Source organism: Theropithecus gelada, chromosome 4 (assembly GCF_003255815.1).
Source record: "Theropithecus gelada isolate Dixy chromosome 4, Tgel_1.0, whole genome shotgun sequence".
Taxonomy (NCBI): Eukaryota; Metazoa; Chordata; class Mammalia; order Primates; family Cercopithecidae; genus Theropithecus; species Theropithecus gelada.
Window position 1 is genome coordinate 97,979,947 of NC_037671.1, and position 15,419 is coordinate 97,995,365.

The window sequence follows — 15,419 nt, forward strand, 5'->3', positions numbered from 1 at the left end:
TAAAGTAGCAATGGAGAAATTAATTACAATCTATAACCAATCTTGCAAGGCAGGGAAAGAGTTCCAAAGAATAGAGCAGGCTGTGGCAGGTTTAATGAGGAAAGAGAAGCAGGTGGATATCTTCTTCCAGTGACAAGGCAGAAAAATAAACCTGGCGTGCCAACCTGAACCTAAGAAGTGTCCCTAGAGATTAGCTTGTAAAATCAAAGGTTCCTAACAAAGGAATTGATTTGAATAACTCTAATGTAAATATATGCAGTAAAACAGAGCTAGTCATATAGGTGCTGGGGAACAGAAGCTGAAATATCTAAAACAATACTGGTGAGAAAATTCAAATTTTGGTCTTACTCTTTCGTCACTACTGCAAATTGACACCAGACAATGCTGGAGGAACATCTCCAAGAAACAAGGACCCCTCAAGACCCTATGAAATAACCACCTATACTGGTTTACAGCACATGTGAACCAAACCAACCTTTTTGTTTAGTTTCAATGGGGAGTTTTGTGAGGCCTAAGAAAAACACTGAAAATATAATACAGAAATAATGTCTGCCAAGTGCTTAGCAATAAATAAATATGCACACAATACAGGTCTTCATGTATAATTTGAAATGCATTATAATGTAAATCAAATTAAAAAATTATAAGTATAAAGATATTGATTAGAACATAAATATTCCATTTTAATAATGCATTAATCTACAAAACTCCTCTCTAGTTACCTTGCAGAACATGCAAAATAGACAGGGTTGAGATGATGCTTTAAACTGACTTCCTTAACATTTCTAGCATGTTTAAACTTATTAGGATTAATGTTATTTTAGCATCATTCTTGCTTCTGACTTCTATATAGCATGAAGATTATTTAGTTACACATATATCAGAAGCTGCAAAAATTATACTTAAAGTAGAATATCAGGATCGTACCTGTCTTTAGAAAGATTTAAAAATATGTCTAAATATTAAAAATTTGCAAGTAAATCATTAGTTTTTATATTTTACTTTTATTTTTCTTGATAATCGAAAAAGCAACAAGAAAAAAAAGACAAAAATTATTTCTAGGTCTGTGGACACTTGAATTAATATTAACTATGAGACCAATACAAATAGATTTTCTGCTATCTGCATTAAAGTTTTTGTTTAAAATTCCCCAACAGAGCTAAAATGTATCATTTCAAAGTTAAAAAGAGAAAGGTATCTATCTTACCCAACAAGAGAATATTCAAATTTCTTTTTATTCTGGAAAACTAAAGCCAGAATAATAAAAACTAGTCAGTGACAACAAGAAAACAAACATAAACATATGCACATGTACACAGGGGTACACACACATACACACGCACAAACACACACACATTCTGGAGAAAGCCCAACTCTTTTAATTCTCTAGCCCCAGGGCAGAGTTGATATGATTAAACTCCTTTAGGTCATGGCCTCTGTAATATGTACATTTACATGTTTAGTATTATGCTCATACACTGTATTTATCTACTGGACAAATCTGACAAACTCTAATGTACTCTTTAAGTATTTTAAAGCTCGAGTATCACATGTGCAAATTTCAGCCTGGAATGTCTTTGAGACTAGGCTTACAGTCTGCATCTGGCGCATTCAATTCTGGGATGGTAACCAGCACAGCCCATTTAATGTTCTTTCTGTTGATTGTACTGGATGACTACTATGTGTCCAGTGCTCAGAAACAATAAACCATTCTCTCTCTGACTGTTGACTTGCTGTTATACCACTGAGAAACATTCTCCAGGGCAACCAGGAAGCAGTGGGTAGATGAGAGGAAGAGAGATGTTTCATTAATGGAAATCAAAGAAAGCAAGTTTTCTAACCTGTATTGAGGCTTGAAGCCAGGCAGATGAGTACATAAAGCTTCCCTGCAACCAAAATTTATCCTAGCCAGTTAGTATATCTAGTAGCCAGCAAAGAAAGTTATCTTGCCAACCCTGTTCCATTTCACTAGCTGAAAGTAAAGGAATAGTATAGGAAAACAGAAATAAAAGTAAAAAGTATTCTGACAGGTGTATCTATTCACTCCCTGCCTCCCAGACCATTTCTAATTGGAAACTAATAAACTAGCATGTACTTAAAAAAAAAAAAAAAAAATTAACTAGCGAAGAGCTCAGTCAATTCTGAGTTAAATGACAAAATCATGTTTCTTGGCCCACAGAGTCGAAAGGACCAGGTCATGACAAATTTGTGAAATCGTTACTTAACTCAATTTGGTAGCAAATTCTATGAAAGCCTCTTTTTTTCTCCCTGCTTTCTTAATTTCAATATTATATAGTTGGAGTGCTTTGTACACTGAAAAAAAATTCCACATCATTAAATTTCATTCCCAAATAACTTTATTCCAATTGGTTTCTTTAATCTGACCTCTATTTGTCATCTTCCTCTTCCCCTTTTCCTTGTCTCTCTCTTCCAAATGGTAACCCTGAGCTAGCCTGCTTTCTGAGTCTTACATAGGCATCCATTAAGATATTATTCACAGGACTAGGGCGCTCTAAAACCTGCAACCTCCACCTTCTGGTTTCAAGCAATTCTCCTGCCTCAGTCTCCCGAGTAGCTGGAATTACAGGCGCCCACCACCATGCCTGGCTAATTTTTGTATTTTTAGTAGAGATGGGGTTTCACGATTTTGGCCAGGCTGGTCTCGAACTCCTGACCTTGTGACCCACCCACCTGAGCCTCCCAAAGTGCTGGGATTACAGGCGTGAGCCACTATGCCTGGCCTTTTCCTTTTCCTCTTAATAAGGTATTAAGCAAGAAATGAAAAGACTTTAAGATCTGGTAGAACTGCCTGTAACTTTTCCACTTCATTTACTGAACAAAGAAATGCAATCACATGAAATAGGAAAAGACTGGTTTTAAATTTTAAATGTTCTGGGACTAAAAGTAGTTAATTTCCTGCAAATTCCTGAGCTACTCCAACACACTCTTGTTTGTTAACTTCTAAGGGGGGGGATATAAAATTAAAATAATAGGCAGTGCAGCCCAGTGGTTCCCAAACAGTAGTACAAGATGGAGTTTTCCATCACTAAATGTGAGAATGCACATTTAGTATGCACCTATCACACATATATGTTCTTATAAAATTGAAAAAAATCTTTATTCAATATTCTAATCATGCTAATTTCTTGGTATAAACTGAGTTGCTTAAGTAATCATTTCACAAATTTGTCATGATCTGGTCCTTTCGACTTTGTTGGCGAAGAAACATGATTTTGTCATTTAACTCGGAATTGACCAAGCTCATCACTGGTTAATTTTTTTTTAAAACAGATGCATAAACTTTTATGAAATGATGGTGATGATAGATAAAATTGGTATTTTGTCTTTTCACTGTACATTAATTTAGCACAGTAAATAATCCAACAAGTCTATGAGTTCCCTAATGTTTATGATCATTATTATGTTACTAGTTTATTGTGACTGACTCCTCCCACTTGAACTCCATTCACCTGCACACCCCCCATCTCATCAGTTCTATGTGCCACCCTGCAGATAGGCTTGCTTTGCTCCTAAGGGTTTACACCTACAACCTTCTTCACAAAACTACCTTGGGCTTCATCTAGGGAGTGACATGTGCCTGGAAGAATGACAGTCCCCATTCCCACCCTTCCAGCCCACGGTCGAAGTCTGGTTGGTGCAGGAGTACGAGAGCCCAGCTCTCTAGCAACTTTGCCTCCCAGCAGACTGGGACTTCACATGATATTGCATCCTTGCTTGACTTTTTCCCATCGTGCTTCCTCTACTCCCTTACTAGCTTCTCCCACAGTTTTTGCATAATAAATTGCACAGGAAGAGTCGCCTCAAGATATTCTTCTGGGAAGCTGGATCCAAAATTCTATAAAATCCAAAAGTCTAGAAACCACTAGTTTAAATCTTAAGAATGTCACTCCCATGTCTGCATTTGCCAATAGCTTATTCTCTGCATTCTTGGACTTTTCTCACTTCTTCAAACGCCATGATCTTAGCTCACGATCTCACCTTCAAATGTGCTGTCGTTTCTCCTCCTTTCCTATCCACACTGGGGCCTCACTCAACCCTCAGGTTGCAGGTAAGTCACTTCCCCAGGGAAGCCTTCTCTGAGCCCATAGATTAGGTTCTCCCCTCTGCCAATACATGTTCTATATGGTCCTCTTCTAGGCTGGCCTGTAAGCTCAAAAAAGAGCCATCTCTGTCTGACTCTCTACTTGGTTCCTAGCAGTAAACTAGCAGAGAGGGTGTTCAATAAATGTTTCTGATTGTATAAAAAAATTCACCCAAATGTTAACAGTTACTGAATTTGGGCAGAAGAATTACAGATTTTTTTCATATATATTTTCCTTTTTTTTGTATTTTCTAGCTTCTTTTTAAACAATGAAACAGCTATTGATTTCATAATCAGTAAAATTTAAAAAGGCTTTTCATATACCTTAATAATATATTGGTCACCTTTTTTTCTCTTAAAATGTAATGATATTTTCAGTAGACTAAAGCTGAAAATCAGTAAAGAAAATGAGAGATACATGTATAAATAAAGTTTTAACTTTAATCACAATCACACACCAGTAACTCTCAGTAACCCAAGAGCATGATTTATACTTAAAATTAGTTATACAGCTGTTAAGTTTTACACTGGAGAAAACACATTACATGTTCCATTGATCTCATCCCTAAATCTTTTCAGATTCTTGGAAAAAAGTGGATAACTTTGTAAGAAGAATGACAGAGTCCTAATAAAACAATTCTCATGTAAGAAAAGATCCTGCCATGCACGGTGGCTCATGTCTGTAATCCCAGCATTTTGGGAGGCCGAGGCGGGCAGATCACCTGAGGTCAAGAGTTTGAGATCAGCCTGCCCAACATGGTGAAACCCCATCTCTACTAAAACTATAAAAATTAGCCAGGCATGGTGGCATGTACCTGTAATCCCAGCTACTCAGGCGGCTGAGGCAGGAGAATCTTGTGAACCCAGGAGGCACAGGTTGCAGTGAGCCGAGACCATGCCACTATACTCTAGCCTGGGCGACAGAGAGAGAGAGACCCTGTCTCAAAACAAAACAAAACAAAAGATCCTACCCCAGTAATACTTTTTTTTTTCTTCTTAAGGAGAAAAAAAAATCTGATTTTAATTAAAGTATGCTGGCTTTCTGAGATTAAAAAATGACTAATAACATTATTTGCAATGAATTATTAGGTAGTTCTGGGGGAAAAAAAGTAAAGATTATACCAGCAATCTTCAAGTTGAGCTGTACTCTGTATGCTTTCTGGCAGGCCCTGGAAGTGTTCCCTTAGAGATGAGGGGACAGAGACATCAGAGGAGCAGCATGTTACAGAGGTAGCAGCTGACCCCTGCCCACCTCCTCCTGCACTGGCAGCTAGCCATCCTACAGCTGAACAGGCGCCCTGATCTGCTCTCAGGCTAGAATAAGCTCCTGAGAGCAGGGATTTTTATTTACTTTGTTCATTGCTCACTGACACATCTCTAATACCTAGAACAACACCTAGCACATGGTAGACACTAAAATATTTAATGAATGAGTGATTTAATAAAGTGATATAAAGTCCTAGGAACTGCTAAGATTCATAAGTAATAGAAAAAATCAGCAAATAATATGATCAGATAGTTAAAGGAAAAAGAAATATAAATGGTTTTTAAACATATGAAAAGATTTTAACCTCAGAGATAATAAAAGAATTTTAACAGTTAACATGAGATAACATTTTTCACCTATTAAATTGCAAAAATATTGAAATTGATTAACATACTCTGTAGGCGAGGCTTTGGCAAAACACTCATGTACATGCCCTGCTAGTAGGAATATAAATAGTACAGACCCTTTGGAGAGGAATTTGGCATTATATATCAAAATTACAACTGTTAAAAATTAAAATTAAATGTAATTAAAAATAAATTGTTAAAATGCAAAAACAAATGTTAAACATTACAAAATTATCAAATTATCCTTGGTTGAGTAACCTTCTTCTGGGAAATTTATCCCACAGATATACTTGCACACATGTGAAGTGACTTATGATAAGGTAATTCCCTGCATTAATGTTTATAACAGCAAAAGACTAGAAACAACTAAGTGCCCATCAATGGGGGACTAGTTAATCAGTTGGGGTTCATACACACTATGCATTACTTGCAACTGCAGGAAAGAATGAGGAAGCTCTCTTTGTACTTACATGAAAAGAACCAATATATACTACTGTGTGAAACAAACAAGGTACAGTACAATGTGATAAATATGCTTACTTTTATGCATAAAAAAATAAAATTATATTTGTATTTGCTTGTATCTGCACAAAGAAATTCTGGAAAGATACAAAATGAGTGATAAAAGTGGTTTATTTGAGGGCAGAATGGGTCCTAGGCACATGGAGAACAGGGTACGTGCAAGACTGCATTATATCAATATTTTTTTTAATTAGGAGGTTGAATGACAAAAATGAGAGCCAAGGAGCTGCTATGTGCAAAATAGGCTTATAGGGAGAATGCATGAATTACTTAAAGCAACATTGATTTTTAAATGAATATGCTTGTTGCAAAAACATTCAACTAACATTAAACCAAATCCCCTAAGGACCTCCTCTTAAGTATCACTCACAGGCCTATTGTGAGTTGTTGAAAAGATTTAAAAGCAATAACATGATGCCTGTTTGAAAATATTTTCAAAGTTATATTTCATACTAACGTCTCAGAATGGTCCCTATGAGTTCAAATTGTGTTTTTTGGTTTTGGTAAATTTTATGTGATGCAAATAGCATAAGCCATGAATATTATAGTGTGAGGTACTACAGCTATAAAGCCTGCATTAAATCTTTATATGAGTGATCTCTCTTCCCCATCAGAAAACTAAGGAATATTTTCAAAATCAAATTCATGTAAATCACTATAAAGAATGCTTGCAATAAAAAAGATATCCAATATTAAAACAACAAAAACCTTTCTACCATATAACTTAGGTCATTAAAAAATTAGTCTTACCTTACTTCAGTTGGTGGATTTGGGGAATAAGGATTTGCAGAACAAGCGAGAATTCTGATGACTGCTCCAGGATGATAGGTTTCTAGAACATGAACAGCTGTAGGATACACCTGTTGTTCAAAAGTAAGTTCTACATAGTCCTGGCTCTGAAAATTAGGTGGTGTCCTCTTGAATGGCAAGGAAGCACTAGGACACTGATCCCACCATGTCCCATAAGTTCGAAACACAGCTGTCTGAGTAAAGTCACCAGAACTTGGGAATACATTTGGTACGCCAGCCAAATTCCACATAGTATAGGACATACTATTCTCACTTCCATAATGGGAACTGAAATCCACTACTTCTTTGGCATACTGGACCACCTCCGCATTGAGAGGAGAAGTCCGGCTGTTTGATTCTATAGTTCTATGGCTGTTCATCATCTCTCTTGTAGCTGTCCTGGCTCGGCGCCGAAGGCATATATAATAAAACATAGTCAGAACTGTTAACATGGGAAAGACCGGTGACATCTAGATGTGAATTATGAAGCTTCAAAAGGTCAGGTGTCCTCAGTAAGACGCATGAACTCTTTGAAGGATGTTCTAAAAAAATGAATGGTTTGGTGAAGTAAAATAATTTAAATAAGCCGAAAAATGCATGGATAAGGTAACAAACAGGCTCTACCCTCAATGTATTTTCCCAGAATGAAACTAAAAAAACAAGTTTTAAAATACAAATGTGAAGTCATGTTCTAATGTATTTTTAAGAAACCTAAATATTGTTATGTATACAATATAGGAAGCAAAACTATATTATAAGGCAATGGAAGATATATAATCCAAAAAGCCGTATTTTATACAAAATTATAGCCATCACTCAAGAAATACTAAGTCTTTGAATCTGAAATTAAAATTATTTAAATTACATGGTGAACGACTAAAATACTGCTGTAAATTCAAAAGAATCTTAGGCATTGCTGTAATTTTACATGTTAACAAATAATTCCCTACTGTTAATTATTACTCTCTTCCAAACATACTAAATTCAGATTTCACATTATGGGAATATAGTTTTTTTGGTGCTGACAGTTAATCCAGATGAACTAAATTAACTGCCGTACACATCACAGATCACCAGACAGTGTTTAATTTATAACTCTTAGCATTATTTGTTAGGGCAGTCCACGACTGGCTGGCATCTGGTTTGTTGCCAGCTACTCTTAGAAATCACTCACCCCGGATAGAATGGCCACAGGATACACATGGGTAATGCAAACGTTGGCATTCATCCATGTACCCTGAAATTTTCATACTGACTTCAGGTACAAATGCTGACATGTGACATTCTTTTACCTGTAAGACAAGAGTTTTGGAAAATATTTTTATGTCCAAGTCTCAAAGTCAAAATATCCAAAAATATGATTATAAGTAAACAGCCAGTTATTCAACCTTTCAAATCAAACAGGCCACATATTTGTATTTCGTACACAATTTTAAATAACGTAAAATAATGTATTTTTTAAATGTTATGCTAGAATATAATAAAGATTTAATAATGAACACTATCTATAGAGAGGTTGCAAACTCACAGCTTTTGTTTCAAACTATGTTTGCATACATATTTTACCGAGGCCAAACAGGGGTTTTTAAAAATTTGATCTAGTTTGTAACCTTCAACAATCAACAAGACCCCAAGAGGCACGAGCTCTCTCAGTGGCCACTCTTGTTCCCAGCCAGCTTCACTCATTTACAACATAGGCTGGGGCCCATCCTCATTGAGTAGGTAAACTTTTGTTGACAAAAACAAGGAACTATGAAACAAACTTATTTTTGTACCTGTAAAGTCTTGAGCTTAACTTCTAAGAAAGGAGATGTACCAACCTTTTTTTTTTTTTTTTTTTTTTTTTTTGAGTCAGAGTCTTGCTCTTGTCGCCCAGGCTGGAGTGCTGTGGCACAATCTCGGCTCACTGCAACCTCTGCCTCCTGGTTTCAAGCGATTTTCATGACTCAGCCTCCCGAGTAGCTGGGACTACAGGCATACGATACCACGTCCAGCTAATTTTTTGTGTTTTTAGTAAACACGGGGTTTCAACACGTTGGCAAGGCTGATTTGAACTCCTGACCTCATGTGATCCGCCTGCCTCGGCCTCCCAAAGTGCTGGGATTACAGGCATGAGCCACCACGCCCGGTCCCAACTTTTCTTTAATAGAGTGACGTACTAGTCTTCCAAAACTTTAGCACTAAGATTATAAAACATTATTTGCACTAAATGTCCCTTCCACTCAAAAACCTCCAATGCCTTTTTCTTACCTACAAGATATAATCTAAATTCGTTGGTTTGGTATTTTAAGGCTCTCTTCAAGCTGGACCAATCTCTTCTTGTCTAACCCAGCAAACCCAATCAAGTTCTAACCACGCTTCGTATTTTACGTTAAGTCTCGCTTCCTCTATCATTTCTTTTCTAACCACTTTTTTCCACATCAGTAGCCTTACTTTCTGACACCTACTGGCACTGCATTTCTATAAGACATATATACCTTAGTTCCTCTAGGGTTTATATTAGGAGTAAGTCTCTTGAAGGAGGGAATCTAGTCAAAGATCTTTATTTCTCAAAGTACACAGTACATAATAGGCACAAAATGTTTGACATGTTGATAGAAAGGTGATGAGCAAACTAAAAAATTGTAAAAATCCAAATAATTTTAAATTGTATAACAGCATCCCTTTGCGTCTCATTCCCAGACAGATCCAAACACACTGAAATGCTTAAAAATATAAGCACTGAAACGCTACTTAAAGAACTGAACTTGAAACAAGTGCAGAGAATCCACAGTTATAAGAAACTAAGAAGAAAGTCAGCTGGGCATGGTGGCTCACACCTGTAATCCCAGCACTTTGAAAGGCCGAGGCAGGTGGATCACCTTAGGTCGGGAGTTTGAGACCAGCCTGATGAAAATGGAGAAACCCCATCTCTACTGAAAATACAAAATTAGCCGGGCATGGTGGCACATGCCTGTAATTCCAGCTACTCAGGAGGGTAAGGCAGGAGAACTGCTTGAACCCGGGCGGTGGAGGTTGCAGTGAGCCAAGATCGCACCATTGCACTCCAGCCTAGACAACAACAGCAAAACTCTGTCTCAAAAAAAAAAGTCAATGAGCAGAAAAAAGAGTCAATGAGCAGAGGTGAGGGGCTCAAGCTAATATGACTCATGGAACCAGTTACAGGCCATAATGGTTACAAGGGGGCTCCCTAACACCCAATGAGAGACATTATTTCAAGACACCGGTCACAGTTGGAAGGACCTTCATAAAGCCAAAACTCTGAAAGGATCACCCTATCCATGAAACCGGGACTACAAAAAGTTAGCTCACTGGCGAGGAAGCGCAAGTAGGCATGACATCAACTAAGGCAATGGGGGGAAAGTCACCAGAGGAAATCAGAACCATATTAGGCATGAACCACACATAGAGTGTGGGACTAAATTCACACAACCTTCATGGTTTAGAATCCCACCCTATCCTCATGCCAAAAACTGAAAAAAGAAAAGTAGTCCTGAACTGGTGAAACTTTAGGACCTGGTAAGAGCAAATGTGAAAACTCTTTGCAGGAATGCTTCCAAAGCACAGAACAGACTAAACCTTTACTAATGATGCATCACAGTAATAAGTTACAGACCAGAATAGAAAATGAACCATGATGAGAGACAGTCAGTGGACTCACCAAATAGAGGGATTTACAGCACAAGAACAAGAAATAACGGAATAACCAGAATAAGACTTTTTCCAAAGAAGGGCAACAAAGCATATATTAAAATAAATAGGCTGGGCATGATAGCTCATGCCTGTAATCCCAATACTTTGGTAGGCCGAGGTGGGAGAATCACTTGAGCCCAGCGGGGCGGAAGTTGCAGTGAGCCAGGATTGCACCACTGCACTCCAGCCTGGGTGACAAAGCCAGACCCTGTCTCAAACAAACAAACAAATAAATAAATAAGGTGTTTCTGTAGCATACACTTATTGGATGTATTCATGAGTCAATGAACCAGATTCACCTCAGGACATATTATACCAAATACTGAAGTATGTCATGTTAAAATTGGGGGAAAAAATAACTACCTGTTATATTACTTCTTTATTCAAACATTTCACCTACCACGAGTATAAATCTGTCAAATTAAAAAAATATATATTTAAGGCTGAGGCTGGAGGATCACTTGAGCCCAGAAGTTCAAGGCTGTAGTGAGTCATGATCGTATCACTGCACTTCAGCCTGAGCCACAGAGCAAGACCCTGTCTCAAAAACAAACAGACAATTTTTCACAACTCAAGTCTCAATCCTTAACACAAAAATTTGAAAGGGCACAAATCTTTCTTTTACCATATACACTTTATTTCAAAATAGGGCTGCAGATAAATTAAGAATCATTTTTCAAAGAAGTTACTTGAGTCTCCTCTTTTCAAAAAGAAACAGAATTAACAAATAAGTTAAAATGCAAAAATAAAATTTAGGAAATAAAGAACAACGTATAACACATATTCAAACCAATTGACAAATCAGCTAATTTGGAAGACTATGGATGTGTTATTCCTGGAAACCATCAAAGGAAGGACAGAAAACCATCTGCCACAGTGGATGAATAAGTTGACTGCTTAATCTTTGGACATCATGTCTCACTCTACGGTCTATAAATTGCTTCAACTAAGCTCCTCCCACTTTCTTTATAAAACTGTGTTTATCAAAAAGTAAAACAGTTTTTTAAAACCAAAGAAATACCGGCAAAATAAGATATCATCATTCATGTGAATTTTCACAAGCATTTTTGGCAAAAAGATTTTAGACAAATTGTGAAAGTCATATTCTGTTTGACATACCAAGCCACAAACTTTGAAACTGTTTCCCAGCTTTTACCATTGTAGATTATAAGATAATATCAAAAGCAGCAAGACTGTCATATGGGCAGTATTATATTTAAGCTGTGTTAAAGTTAAGCAAAATTTTGCATTGAGGCAACATATGAAAAAGTGAGTTATAAACTGTAAATATATGTGTTATATGTTCAAACTTCTTCAATATAGAAATGTAAAATGGATGCTTTAGTTTTTTCCAACTATGGATAAAAATAATATTTAATGCTAATTTTTTCAGGAAATAAAGTTAAAAATGGCAAAAGAAATTTTTAAAGGAAGGAAATGCAGTGTATGATACACTGAAAAAGCAAATATATTTATTCTTTTTCCAGCAGTGCTATTCGGAAAATGTTATAGAAGTTAAAACCTGTTTTTGAAAATAAGCAAGGCATAGAAATAAAAAAGACAAATGTACAAACCCATTGCTAACGTCCTTCATTGATTCTAAACTCCTTTCCAATCTACTAAGATGACACATAAAAGTGTTTTAGGGGTGGGGAAGAACATATGGAGAAGAAAGGATAGCTCTCTCTACTTTTCCCTGGGAAATGAAGCTGAAAAAGGGAATGAAGCCATTGTCTCAGGACTCATGTGGGGAGCAACGACCAATGCAGAAGTCCAAATTGTCCAGGCGCTGTCTGGACTTCTGCCAAGGCATGGAGGCAATTTGTGGTAACCAATGAATATCCCAGTGGGCAATGAACCAAGTGTAAAAGATACAATAACTCTATTTTATGAGGAGAATGGGATTCAAAGATAAAATTATTTTTCCCACCTGGTGCAAATAAATAAATATTAGTCAGGAACACTTTAATTTGTCCAAAAGAGTGATTATAAAATGGACCTTCCGGGAGACATTCTCTTTTCTTGTTCATTCAAAAAGCTATTTTAATTTTAAAGACTCACAACATATAAAAATATTATTTTCCATTTAGAATAAGTCAGAATTAGGATGATCTTCATTTCATTTGTTGCTTAATTCAATCACTGATAAACAACGACTATAAGTGAGAAATTCTCTACACTGAACATTTATACTAGCACAATCAAGGAATACCAAAACAACAGCCATTTTAACTTGTATCATGAGACTTTCGTACTCCTTGGGAAACAACTTGCTTTTATACGACATGATTTTTTTATAATACAACTTAGGTTTCAACCACATCTTCCATATTATAAAATGCTTAACAAAGTTAAATAACACAGTTACAGAGAAAGCAGTAACAGTGGAAAAGAGAAATTAAGAGGTATAGACAAGGGAGAACATATGTTTACTACTGAGATTTGAAGTGAGATGGGGAATCGATGAGGCGGAGAGAAGCAGGATGGCAGGAGCTGCCGAGAAGTCGGCTTGTACTTCGAAGGGAAAAGGAGGAAGGAAAAGGACTGTTAATAAAATAACAAAGGGAGCGATCAGAATGAACTAGAGCCAGGATAGTGTAAAGGCTAGGTTCACAGTGAGATGAAAGAACCTGAAAACAACTTTAAAATGGAAAAGAGGATTCTCAACATCTACTAAAGTGAAAAAACATGGAAAAAGACAAAAAGGACAGGCAATAAGGCACAGGCATACATAGAAGGCAAATTGTAACAATATTTACTTGCAAAAGAGCCCAGAGAGACATGTCAATGAAGTCATAGGGGGGGAAAAAAAAGAGTAAGTTTAAACAGCTTTGCTACATAGTACCAAAATGTAATTAGAATGCTCCATGTGGTAATGACTCAAGAAAAAAGGCCGACCCTTAAATGATTATTATTTCTGAATCCTGCTGAAACCGATCAAGACACACTATTTTGGGGAAGGACTTTTCTGCTTAAATCTAGAAATCAAAACATAGGGGAATAAAAGAAAGCATTAATGGAAAAAGAGGGGAATGATACGTGAATTTGATGCAGCATCTGAAATTCCTATCAGTTCTCTTTCCTGGCCAGCCCCCTCTAGCTTTTATACCAACTTGTGCTCTTATGCCCCCTTTTGCCTCTGGTAACTTCTCAGTCTCCTCCCAGGTTTTCTTCTTCCTAATTCTTCTCATATACACAGAGGTACCATTAAAGGAAGGCTGTCTTTTTGATAACATGATATACAAGAACATTCAGTCTAACTTTGAGCCCGCCCTCCCCTTCCCTTTCATGTCCACACCCACCACCCTTGCTGTAGACCCATCAGAACCTCCACCATGCCCTCAGCAGCACTCCTGCTTTCATGCCTCAGCATCCTGAAATCTTCAACTAAGGCTGGATGGCTCTGGAATGCCCACTCTCTTCCACTGCTTGGCACTCTCTTACTCAACCTTCAAGGTCAGGTTCATACTTTATCTACCATGCACCTTTCCTCTGCTCTTCTATGTTCATATTATTTGCTATTCCTTACATGCTGAAATATTTCTCTACCTGAATAGACGATGAATCCCTCAAGTTTGGAGAACATGCCTTAATTATAACTATACCCTTAAGGCCTAGCACATGCCAATATATGCTCAATAAACATGTGTTGTTTTACGGAGATTGGAAGAGTAGACGGCATAAGAGAATTAAAATAAATCAGTTTAAAATAAACACAGAAATGAAACCAGCGATTCTTTATGATAAGGCACATGTAAACCAAAAAATGATGCAAGAAATGTTCCATATCTTGATACAGAGAAAAAGAGAGAGGAAATGGGTAATAAAAACTGAAACGCAACAGGTAAAAATCAAATGTATGAACTTCTTTGAAGCCATCCAAGAAGGAATAGTACATACATTGAAATTTTACTGTTCAAAGAGAATGAAAAAAGTGGCAACTTCTGTTAGTACAAAAGCAGCTTCTGAATACATAAGAGTCTTGATTCTGGTCACAAAGAAACTCTGATTGAAATTAAAGAAAGATTCATGAAAGAGATGATTAGAGAGGTAAAAGAAAGCTATTTCCTCAAATACAACGATGTTTTTGCACTCCAAATCTATGTTAAAGTGGTACGTTGATTATGGAGAACTGGAAAAACTATGGCTGAAACAGAATTTCTTAAAGAGATAACCTACGAGTTAAGACAAAAGAGACGGAGAATCGCTTGAACCCGGGAAGCAGAAGTTGCAGTGAGCAAAGATCGCACCACTGCACTCCAGCCTGGGCGACAGAGCGAGACTCCGTCTCAAAAAAAAAAAAAAAAAAAAGAGAGAAAGAGAGAAGAGACAGGCTGTAATATAAGAGCAAAGGTAACAAAACAGGTTAATATTGTTCTGGTATTAGATGGATGTAAAGGAGCAAAGGCCAAGCACTGGAAAAACTCCTCTTTTTCTTCATCATAATTATTGATATTCTAATTGTACTAGATCTTAAAAAACACTGAAAAAATGTAATAGTATCAGTATGGAAATTACTTGGGATGGTATCTTAAGGCTTTATGTGCCTCTCTCTTCCTCTAAATAAATTCTTCCCCAGTTAAAACATTTTTATTGGCCGGGCGCAGTGGCTCAAGGCTGTAATCCCAGCACTTTGGGAGGCCGAGACGGGCGGATCACGAGGTCAGGAGATCGAGACCATCCTGGCTAACATGGTGAA

General features: G+C 36.9%; 1 protein-coding gene across 2 annotated transcripts in view; it reads right to left on the reverse strand.

The window, feature by feature from the left end:
* FBXL4 (F-box and leucine rich repeat protein 4) overlaps positions 1–15,419 on the reverse strand; it is a 74,526-nt gene that overhangs the window by 39,860 nt on the left and 19,247 nt on the right. For both annotated transcript variants that reach the window (XM_025384350.1, XM_025384349.1), the window contains 2 exons: positions 8,202–8,319; positions 6,989–7,569 (listed from right to left, as the gene is read on the reverse strand). In XM_025384350.1, coding sequence (XP_025240135.1) covers positions 6,989–7,497 — 509 coding nt within the window. In that variant the 5' untranslated portion in view covers positions 7,498–7,569; positions 8,202–8,319. The remainder of the gene's footprint in view (positions 1–6,988; positions 7,570–8,201; positions 8,320–15,419) is intronic.